Below are 12,061 nucleotides of genomic sequence, written 5' to 3'. Positions count from 1 at the left end.
CTGGAGCTCGGGGGAGCGGAGGCTTCAGCATAGTGTTTCGTTCTACTGCTACCCACCATATAGGAACCCAAGGAGAAAGCCATTCTCTTTCTCCCCGATGTCTGCCAGATTCACCCACAGGTGCCTCTCCATTGCCTCTGTAGCCATCATCGATCTACCAACTGCGGTGGCATTCTGCTTGGTGGCGCAGAGAGCCAGATCTGCGGTGCGGCGCAGCTCAGATACCACATTAGGGGAAAGACCCTGAACCTGATCTAAGTCCTTCAGCAGATTGGCTTGGTAAGCTTGAAGTACTGCCATGGTATGCAGTGAAGCACCAGCCTGACCTGCTGCCGCATATGCCCTGCCATTCAGGGCATAGACCGCTGCTATAGCAGGCAGAATAAAAATCAAATGCCTTCAGAATAAGAGCATCAGCCCCCTGCCTTAGTGCAGCATTCTGTCATCCAAAACACTTCAACTCTTCGCCGCCTGGGCTCAGGTTTGGGAAGCCATCTATGGTGTGTCGAGCTGCAATACGCTTCTACTCATTTCAATTCAGCTGTGTTCTTTAGTGGCTTGGTAGGCAGGGCTGGAGCTTTCAAGGTCAATGCCCGCCCACCCCCAAGATAGTTCGCAAACATCTCGTCGATTGAGAGCATCGCCAAGTATCCTTGCTTCTGCATCCCCTCGACATTTGCATAAATCGCATGCCTATGTCGGTGGATGCAGGCAGAATACGGTTTCTTCCATGCCCTTGTGATCTCAATATGGAGATCAGGAAGAAATGGAAGTCCATGGAGCTGGAGGGTTATGGCCTGAGGCGCGCTCCATAACCCCCAACCTTGCGAACTCCTCCTCATATGCGGGGCAGAAAGGTGGCGAGGGCTCAGATGACTTGTCCTCTTCGCTTTCGCCCAGGATCTCCTGCTCTTTCTGGCATGGTGCCAGTAGAGCACTGTCCGCTGAGCCAAAGGCGGAAGCATGCGAAAGATTCACTCCTCTCTCAAACTCTTCCACCAGCTCCATCTGTGAACCCCAGGACCTAGATCTTTTCTCCGCCTCGGCGTGAGAGGAACCCGAGCCACTGGGCACAGATGCTTGTCCCTCTTCCCTCGAGAAGATGGACAAACGAGAGCGGATCGTCCTTAAAGGGAAACACCCACAGTGCACGCAAACAGCTCCCTCGAGAACTGATCGCACTTGCTCTTCGCCCAGACAATAAACGCACTCCTGGACACAGGTATGATGTCATAGGCTGTTGCTGGCCAATACGATTGCCGTGATTTGACAGTTGCTTCAGATACCAGTCATGGTGAGGCGTTCCCCATAAGCGTCTCAGGACGCAGTGCGAGTTCCCTTTCGAAAGGTAACTCAGAGCTGTTATCTTTGCAAAACGAGGTTGTAAAAAGTATTTAATAAAAGGGTTTCAATAATTGTGGCCAACGTGTTTTGAAGAAAAGCATTTATTTCATAATGGTATTCCCCCTCCGCCCACCCCCACTTTCAATTCTTTTACCTCTATGAAAAGTTAGATTTTTGCAAATATTTTGAATGAAAGATCAAAAGGATAAACAATGCAGATAATTCTGACCACAACTTTACATAATATAATGTCCTGTTAAGTGTAGCAATTATTTCAAACTTTGAATCGTTTTATTTCCTTAATTATCATTACTGACACAAACACAAATGTTTGTTTACAAATATCATCACATCTCATTTATTTTCAGTAATTTAAATCTCTTTTGTTGAATTTTCTTGAATTACATTTTTATTTAATTTCAAAGAATGACTGAAGCTATTTAACAGTTGGATAAAATTTAATTTTACTTGTTTTCTGTTGTTGTTTTTTGATTGCTTTTTTTTTTTGTGCAAGTGGTTTTTCATTGAATCCCAAATTAAATACACCCATCTGGTATTATCTTGTCAATCAAAGAAGATTTTAGTGACTTGTCCTGCCTCCGTACCCATTCTTTGATTGGGTTTCACTTTTTTCACCAGAAAATGTGTTTTCAATTACCATATCTGGCTGAGTAACCTGAACACGAGCAGATGAGGTCAAATAACTGTTATTCCCATCATCTGCAGAAATGTTGTGAAATTAATTCTATTACATTTAATCATAATGTCTTACCAAGGTAAAAGGTACTGTTGTAAATACTTTAGACTCATAACTCTTTCATTCAATCATGTGAATACATTACACACTGCACAAAAGTACATTTTCAATTCATGAAATCTCTCTCTCTCTCTCTCTCTCTCTCTTTTCAGAGAAATAAGGAACACAAGGAATCTGACATTCATCCATCCAGAGGCTTTAAAGAATCTCCCTAATTTACAGTATTTGTGAGCAAAAGACTGTCCATATGTCATTTTTTTTGCCTGATTTAAATTTAAATATCTTAGTGAGGTTTATGCATAAATCAAGAAAATAACTTGCCCAAGCAATACAAAAAAATAAACTTTAAAATTAATTCTCTGAAATATATTTTTATTATACACAGTTTAGCTTTTCCCATATATCTATCTTGTTTAAAGGATGTCAAGACAAAATTATTTTTCATATTATTATTGTGTAATGAGTGTGCCCATATATAGTCTCCAAATTTTTTGCACTGGTTTTGGGTGCAAATTTGTGGGATCATGGGGAATGGTTTAAACAAGATATAACAGAGTTGCGAGTACCACACTTATTGGAAGCTGAAAGCATAGTCAGTTTAACTACATTATTTAATAAACTAACACATCAAACGTTTTGTGATCCGTCTACACACTGAGATTAGTTGAGTGTCTGCAAGACAGAAATGTTCATGTTATGCTGAGCAATCTCACTGTTCTCTTACGAGAGATACTCTCGTACTGCGTAGAATACGCTAGGGGAAAATCCTTTTCCACGAGAATACTGAAGCCAAAAAATTATCCTTTAATTTTGTATTAATGTAAAACGCGTTGCGGCAGCATACAGATATAGGCGAGGCAGCTCGCGCGCCTATTGGCTGGTCTGCTGGCAACTGCTTAAGCCTATCGAGCGAGACCTAGAGTGACGCTCACTGCGAGCTAGGTACTGCCTATGGTGACTCTGAGGACTCACCGGGCATCCTTCTCCGAGACTGCTCCTCCGTCCTTCCAAGCCGCAAAGCTCGCCGGTTCGCCCGCTTGCCTTGCCTGCTTGGGGGATGATACCTGCTCGCCCTCTGTTCGAGCCGCGCAACCGCGCCGTTCACAGGGGATGTCTCGAGCGGACCGTCACGCGTCTCTCACTGGCGAAAGGAGAAAAGTGTTTACAGTCCCGTCGAGACCGGACTGAACTCATTTCTCGCACACGTCTCAGTTCCCTGATCAGGCGACTGGAAGTGTCTATACTGCAGCAAACGTGCCTGTTTAATACACGCACGCCTGCAAGCAAACGCCGAAGAAAACATGTTGACGCTCTTTCATATGCTCGTGCATCTGAAAGCCTTTGTGTTTCCCCCCTGTGGCTCAGCGGCGGAATCCAAGGTTTTTTTTCACACGGGAGACCGGTGTTCGAATCCCGGTCTAACGGCAGATAAATTATGCCGCCAATGCTTCGTTCTGTCAGTTCCCTGGAAGGCGACTGCAGACGTGCATTTTGCAGCCGACGAGCGCGTTGTACAACCCGCTCGCCTGCATCCAGACACCGTTTCTATGGTTCCCGTGCGTCACTGGCGAAAGGAGAAAAGAGTGTTTTAGTCCCGCTGCGGCCGGGCCGATCTCAATCTCTTACACATTTCTCATTCCCCTCTGATATTCAGGCGACTGGAAATGTCTTTATTGCAGTGAACGAGCCTGTTGTTACACGCACGCCTGCAAACAAACGCCAGCATGTTGACGCTCTCTGATAAAACTCGCGCTGACTGAAATCTTATGTGTCTTCCCCTGTGGGCCAGTGGCAGATTCACAGATTTCCGCACGAGAGACCCGTGTTCGATCCCGGGTCTACCGGCAAATAAAATTATGCCGCCAATGCTCGCTCTGTCAGTTCCCTGAAGAGGCGACTGCAGATGTGTATTTTGCAGCCAACGAGTGCGTTGTACAACCCCCTCGCCTGCACCCAAACCTTGCCGCTCGTCCAGTGCCAAGAAATGTGACTGGTCCAGCGTATTTAGCAGCCAACAAGCCGGTTCCATTGCCCGCTTGCCTGCACAAAAAAAAAAAAAAAAAAAAAAGCCATTTTACGGCTACCCAGATAAATCCCTAAAGAGTGTATTTTCTGGTGTCCCGGCCACGGCCGACGGTGTTTTCATGTGTAGAAAAAATGGCCACTACTCAGTGCCCATTCCTACACACAAACACAGCCCTTCACACAGGGCTCGCGCACATAAAATCGACTCAGATCGATTGCGCTTTAAACGTAGCAAACGTGCCCACTACCCAGTGCCCACAAACGCTACTTCCCACATGTCTCACGGTCTCTGTAAATACAGGACCAGTATGCATACGCTCTGCTCACGCGAGCAGTGCTGTAAAAGTGGTGTATGTGCCCGCTGCTCTGCGCCCACGCCCACACACAGACATGAAACTAGCCCAGCCCTCCTCCTCTCAGCTAAACACTGCGGAGGAGTCAAGCGCGGGCATTCTGCCCGCTGTTATCAGCGCGCCCCCTGCCTCAGATGTCATGAGCGCGACGCTTATGTCACAGCACGCAAAAGCCGCTGTATCGCGAGCCGATCAGAGCGCGCTTCGCATCCGGCCCCTAGCTACTCGCGCACCTGCGTGGGAAAAGCTTCCCGGGGTTTTCGAGATGGGTGCTGAACATCATAAAAGGAGGCTATTCGCTGCAGTTTCGCCGACGCCCTCGCCGCTTCATGCCGCGCGTCGAGACCACGGTAGAATCGAAAGTAGCCCATCTACTTCGAGCCGAAATTTTGAAACTGTTGAGCAAAGGGGCTATAGAACCCCTATCTCAAGCTCAAAGCGAGGGGGGGCTTTACAGCAGATACTTCCTGGTACCCAAAAAAGACGGGGGTCTCAGACCCATACTAGATCTGCGGCAGTTGAACAGAGCGCTTATGAAGTGCCAGTTCAGGATGCTCACAACCAGAAAAATCCTTGCGCACGTCCGCCAGGGGGACTGGTTTGTGTCAATAGATCTAAAAGACGTGTATTTTCAAATACAAATAGCGTCACGTCACAGGCGATTTTTGAGATTCGCCTTCGAGGGCCAGGCATATCAGTACACAGTCCTGCCTTTCGGCTTTTCCCTGGCACCCCGTACATTTACGAAGTGCATGGATGCAGCGCTCGCACCCCTCAGATACGGGGCATACGAGTGCTGAACTATCTGGACGACTGGCTGATTCTAGCCCAATCTCACTCAGAGCTCGTAGAGCACAGGACCATTTTACTCGATCACCTCGAGAATCTCGGTCTCGCAGTGAACTGGGAAAAGAGCTCGCTTTTCCCCAGACAGATTATATCTTTTCTGGGAATAGAGCTGAACTCGCTGCTAATGACAGCACGCCTGTCATCTCAGCGCACACTGGACATTCGGCGCGCAGCCGGCTCGTTCCGCTGCGGCGTGATAGTCCTTCTTGAAGCTTTTCAAAGGATGCTCGGTCTGATGGCCTCAGCATCTTCAGTTCTCCAGTTGGGCCTTCTCCGCATGCGCCCACTGCAGTTCTGGCTCAGAAAGAGAGTACCACGCTCAGCGTGGGCCTCCGGTCAGCTTCGCGTCAAGGTCAATCAAGCATGCATTGCAGCTTTGAAACCTTGGGAGGCAAAAGACTGGTACCAATCAGGTGTAAGCCTGGGGACTTCCTCGAGAGTGATGGTGGTGTCCACGGATGCATCCACCTCGGGATGGGGAGCGCTGCTCGAGGGCAGACCGTTTTTTGGCCTATGGTCAAAGCGAGAGATGCTCTTACATATCAACTGCCTCGAAATGCTGGCAGTGAGCAAAGCGCTCACGCACTTTTGTCCCCTCATACAGGGACACCACGTGCTAATACGATCAGACAACGTCTCAGTGGTGTCCTACATAAATCGCCAGGGCGGCCTCAGGTCCCTGTCTCTGTACAGGCTAACCAGGCGCCTCCTGATATGGGCCCGCAGCAACCTGCTCTCGCTAAGAGCAGCGCACGTGCCAGGGCTCCTAAACATAGGACCAGACAGACTGTCCAGGAAGCAAGTTCCGACAGGAGAATGGTCTTTGCACCCACAGACAGTCCAGCTGCTGTGGAAGAAATTCGGCAGAGCGGAAGTAGACCTGTTCGCGTCTCAGGAAAACGCTCACTGTCCAGAATTTTTCTCGGGAGAGCAAGGACGCGCTGACCCACGAGTGGCCTCGCCGTCCTCTCTACGCTTTTCCCCCCGTCTCCCTCCTGACTCAGGTGGTAGAACGGGTCAGGGAAGAAGGATGCTTAGTGCTGCTTGTAGCCCCATTTTGGATGAGCCAACCTTGGTTCCCAATTGTGATGCAGTTAGCAAGCACCGCCCCGTGGCCAGTGCCTCTGAGGAGGAATCTCCTCTCTCAAGCCAACGGCTCGATTTGGCATCCTCACCCAGAGCTGTGGTCCCTCCATGTGTGGGCCATCAACGGGTACCCGCTGACCTCCCACAGGGAGTGCTAAACACTATCACACAGGCCAGAGCTCCGTCTACGCGACGTCTCTATGCCTCAAAATGGTCAGTGTTCTCTAGCTGGTGCACAGCTCGTGGTGTGTCACCCCTGCATTGCGGTGTGACGGAGGTTCTTTCCTTCCTACAGGAGCTGTTGGATAAGGGCAGGTCCCCCTCCACGCTCAAAGTCTATGTAGCGGCCATAGCAGTGTTCTCTTCGACCACGCTCGGCCAGTCTATTGGAAGGAATGATTTAGTTATTCGCTTCCTTCGTGGAGCTAAGAGACTGAATCCTCCCAGACCTCCCACAGTCCCTATATGGGACCTTTCTACGGTACTGGAAGCCATGAAAGGTCATCCATTTGAGCCCTTGCAGGAGATTGATCTTAAACACCTGTCTTTCAAGACGGCGTTTCTTCTGGCTCTCGCTTCAGTGAAGCGCATAGGGGACTTACACGCGCTCTCAGTAAGCACGACGTGCATGGAATTTGGGCCGAAAGACTCTAGAGTTATACTCAAACCTAAGCACGGTTATGTTCCTAAATCCCTCAATACACCGTTCAGAGCACAGGTCATTTCCCTGTCTGCCCTGCCGGTCACTGAAGGAAATATGGACGAAAGCTCCCTTTGCCCAGTCAGGGCGTTAAGAGCTTATGTGTCTCGCTCGTCTGTTTTCAGACAGACGGAGCGGCTCTTTGTTTCGTTCAGCGGGCGTTCTAAGGGACTAGCCGCTTCAAAACAGACCCTATCCAGATGGGTAGTGGACGCAATAGCGCTAGCTTACACAACCAAGGGCATGCAGTGCCCGCTGGGTGTCAAAGCGCACTCCACGAGAAGCATGGCTTCATCGTGGGCATGGTCAAGTGGGATTGCCTTGTAAGATATTTGTATGGCGGCAGGCTGGGCCTCTCCGTCTACATTTATTAGGTTTTACAACCTAGAGGTTCCCGCACTACAGGCCAGACTACTGTCGGTCTAGTATGGCCAAAATCTCATAACTGGCGCTGTCAGTTATGCAGCTATTGAGTATTGCAATCCTTGCTCTATACTGCTATAAGGAAGATAGTGGCTAACCCCCCTCTCTTCCAGGATTCCCTGTGAGTCCCCTGGGTGATTATGTACTGTATGAACTCCGGGCTGTCGCCCTTGAGTCTATGGTATCAGATCCCAGCACGCACGGCGTTTTACAGTAGGTTCCCCTAGCGTATTCTACGCAGTACGAGAGTATCTCTCGTAAGAGAACGTACTCGGTTACTGACGTAACCTCGGTTCTCTCTAGAGAGAGGAACGAGTACTGCGTATCCTGCCGTGCTTGCACGCGCTCTGGTTGCTTCGACTATGAAAAACCAGAGATATAATGCCTGCGAGCGGTATTTATAGACCTAAGCCACGCCCGTTTCGGCGGGACGTGACGCAGAGGGCGCGAAGCGCCCTCATTGGGTCTGACGTCACTCTAGGTCTCGCTCGATAGGCTTAAGCAGTTGCCAGCAGACCAGCCAATAGGCGCGCGAGCTGCCTCGCCTATATCTGTATGCTGCCGCAACGCGTTTTACATTAATACAAAATTAAAGGATAATTTTTTGGCTTCAGTATTCTCGTGGAAAAGGATTTTCCCCTAGCGTATTCTACGCAGTACTCGTTCCTCTCTCTAGAGAGAACCGAGGTTACGTTAGTAACCGAGTACGTTTTACATCATTTATTTCTGCCCTCATACAGCCATGTAATAAAATTTATAACATGATATTATGATATAATATGAGCTGCTGCAGCGCCATACAATGCATCGTTGGAGAATTTAACTAGCTAGTCACTGCTGTTTCCTGAAACCACTCACCCCACCAATAACATATGGGCACTCAAACCAAAAGTACATTTACCTGCAGCAATATGTCTTTGTGGACAATGCACAAGACCATAGAATGATATCCTGGAGATGTTGTGTTTGCAGAGGCTTATTCAACACAGGCCTCACCATCTTCCCTGACCTGACCAATATCCAGGCTGATGACTCGTACTTCCTACTGTGAGAATTGTTCTAATGCTGCAGTTTTCATACACATCAGTGTTTTTTGAAGGTATTCTTTTTAATTTATTTCTGCTTTTCCTGCAGAGAAATTAGTGATAATCCCTATATTGCTGAAATTCCATCTAATGCTTTTCTTGGCATTACCAATGATCTGCTGTCAGTGTAAGTATTGTCACATTCCCAATGATCTGCTGTCAGTGTAAGTATTGTCACATTCCCTCATTTTCACATTTTTCATGCTAACAAAGAAACGTGTATTGAACTGTCATTTGTTGGCTTTTTTTAACTATATAGTTACTTATAAGGTACATTGGAGGGATTATGTTGATTAAATGAAAATAAAACCCTTTTATCAGAAGACTATTTGCAATCCTGTTCTAGTTTCTGGTACAAACATAAATGAAGAGCATCTCCATGTCAGCTCTTTAAACATGTACTGTATATTGTCAAAATCTGAGCCAGAAGTAGATACAAGAATTTTGCATGAGGCCATGACTGTTATTTCTTGTTTTTCATTCAACAGGAGGCTCTACAGCAATGGCATTACAAAGGTCCAACATCATGCTTTCAATGGCACAAAGCTGGACTCAGTGTAAACTTTTTTATAAAAAATCTTATATAACACATATTAACTGCTGAAAGTTCATATTAATACAAGTTTGATGTACCACATTCATGAAGCATTGGTCAGAATTACCAAAACTACAAAAAAATAAAAAAATAAAAAAAATTATTTTTACTCACCTTAATTTCATTGCAAAATTTTATTTAATTTTTAAAAGAAAACTTTTGAAGAATCTTTAAGCGGAATTAAGCGGATCATCTTGCCATACATTATTCCAAAACCAGCAATAAAATATTCTAAAATAAGTTCATAAAACTCATGCACTGTATTCTCATGCACTGTATACTGTAAGTCTTCTGAGAAACAGACTGAAAACCACGTAAATTTTGGTCTGTAACTCACACAAAATTATTATATTGCATTATAGCCTTCTAAAAAATCTGGATCCTTAGAAACGCTTTGAACAACGAACGTCAGTGGAGAAAGGCATACAGTTCATTATAACATTATAATATACATCATATACATAATTCACCCGCTAAAGCCTATTGCTAAATGTACCCAATTTTTCATATCAACAGAAAAATAAACCGGGATAACCTAGCTTCTCTTTAGACCCCTCTGCTTCGCAGCATAGTAATGATGATATGCTAAAGTCCGCCCATACGTTGACCTGATTGGTTACAAGGTAGTTTGTGACAAGAAACACCGGCAATTTTAAACTGCATTTTTGAGACTGTCTTTGGTTCACTGGATTGTGACTGGAATGGATTGCCTTAAAGCATATTAATAACACCACATAAAAACAACATGAAAAACCACAGGGGCTCTTTAAGGAAAGAACACTTTGGGGAGCACTATTATTAAGTTGGCTTGGGAAAGCCAACTTACTGAAATCCTATTTAAACTTATTATTAAGTTGGCTTGAGAGAGCCAACTTACTGATATTGTACTTAAACTTATTAAGTTGGCTTGAGAGAGCCAACTTACTGATATTGTATTTAAACTTATTATTATTATTAAGTTGGCTTGAGAGAGCCAACTTACTGAAATCCTATTTAAACTTATTATTAAGTTGGCTTGAGAAAGCCAACTTACTGAAATCCTATTTAAACTTATTAAGTTGGCTTGAGAGAGCCAACTTACTGAAATCCTATTTAAACTTATTAAGTTGGCTTGAGAGAGCCAACTTACTGAAATCCTATTTAAACTTATTTTTAAGTTGGCTTGAGAGAGCCAACTTACTGAAATCCTATTTAAACTTATTATTATTATTATTATTAAGTTGGCTTGAGAGAGCCAACTTACTGAAATCCTATTTAAACTTATTAGTGGTGCTTGCTGAAAGCAAGGCATCACTATTGTTATTGCTCATACTTATTAGTGGTGCTTTTTTGAAAGCATCATTATTGTTATTGCTCGTACTTATTAATAATGGTGCTTGCCAAGGGCAAGGCATCATTAGTGTTCTCTTGCATACTTATTATTAGTGGTGCTTGCTGAAAGCAAGGCATCACTATTGTTATTGCTCATACTTATTAGTGGTGCTTCCTGAAAGCAAGACATCACTATTGTTATCCTCCATACTTATTATTATTAGTGGTGCTTGCTGAAAGCAAGGCATCACTATTGTTATTGCTCATACTTATAATTTTTCTTTTTAGTGGTACCCTAGCAACCAAAATCCAAAGAGGCATATTTACCATTCTGAATGTCACAGAGACTTGGGAGTTGGTTTATATCATTCATACTGACAAGCAGCCTTTGGAGTTTCATGATTGGCAGCTGCCAAGCCACTCCCTAGCAACCAAACAGAGTACCCTAGCAACCAATATCCTTCCATTCTGAATGTCATAGAAGCATGGGAGTCGGTTTATATCATTCATAATAACAAGAAGCCTTTGCAGTTTCATCATTGGGAGCTACCAAGTAACTCCATAGCAACCAAACAGAGTACCCTAGCAACCAAAATCCAAAGAGGCATATCTTCCATTCTGAATGTCGCAGAGGCATGGGAGTTGGTTTATATCATTCATAGTGACAAGAAGCCTTTGGAGTTTCATGATTGTCAGCTGACAGGCCACTCGCTAGCAACCAAATAGAGTACCCTAGCAACTGTTTAGCAAAACGTATATCTCTGCATCAGAACATCGTATAGAGATGGGAGTTGGTTTATATCATTCATACTGACAAGAAGCCTTTGCAGTTTCATCATTAGCAGCTGCCAAGCAACTCCATGGCAACCAAACAGAGGACCCTAGCAACCATTTTACAAGACCTACATCTCTGCATCAGAATATTTTATAGAGATGGGGGTTGGCTCATTAGTTTCAGTTGGAAAACAGTCTGTAAATATCAACCTGGTAACTGTGTATTCACACCCTAGCAACCATTTAGAGCCACCTAGCAACCATATTGCAACACATAGAAGCCATATTTCAGCTCCACAACATCGTACAGACATGGTTGTCGGCTCGTATGCAATCATGTACAACACCCTAATAACCAAGTGGCGAGTTTTGCCACTGCAAGCACCACTTCACATTTTCTTCAGGAAATGTACATTCTAGTTAGTGGTGCTTGCTGAAAGCAAGGCATTACTATTGTTATTGCTCATACTTATTATTCTTATTATTATTAGTGGTGCTTGCTGAAAGCAAGGCATCACTATTGTTATTGCTCATACTTATTATTCTTATTAGTGGTGCTTGCTGAAAGCAAGGCATCACTATTGTTATTGCTCATACTTATTATTCTTATTAGTGGTGCTTGCTGAAAGCAAGGCATCACTATTGTTATTGCTCATACTTATTAGTGGTGCTTGCTGAAAGCAAGGCATCACTATTGTTATTGCTCATACTTATTATTATTTTTCTTTTTATTATTCTGGACAAAAGTTTGGCGCGTAA

At 45.0% G+C, this 12,061-nt stretch overlaps 1 protein-coding gene across 1 annotated transcript in view; it reads left to right on the top strand.

The window, feature by feature from the left end:
• The window catches only part of tshr (thyroid stimulating hormone receptor), a gene marked incomplete at its 3' end in the record, with an annotated part of 170,252 nt that overhangs the window by 77,848 nt on the left and 80,343 nt on the right, over positions 1 to 12,061 (top strand). The window contains exons 4-7 of the mRNA XM_081378965.1: positions 2,254 to 2,328; positions 8,510 to 8,584; positions 8,672 to 8,749; positions 9,111 to 9,179. Coding sequence (XP_081235091.1) covers positions 2,254 to 2,328; positions 8,510 to 8,584; positions 8,672 to 8,749; positions 9,111 to 9,179 — 297 coding nt within the window. The remainder of the gene's footprint in view (positions 1 to 2,253; positions 2,329 to 8,509; positions 8,585 to 8,671; positions 8,750 to 9,110; positions 9,180 to 12,061) is intronic.

The sequence above is a fragment of the Scardinius erythrophthalmus genome (genome assembly GCF_964197995.2).
Source record: "Scardinius erythrophthalmus genome assembly, chromosome: 11".
Classification (NCBI taxonomy): Eukaryota; Metazoa; Chordata; class Actinopteri; order Cypriniformes; family Leuciscidae; genus Scardinius; species Scardinius erythrophthalmus.
The sequence above is the reverse complement of the archived record's forward strand: the minus strand, read 5'-3'. Positions and strand labels throughout refer to the sequence as shown.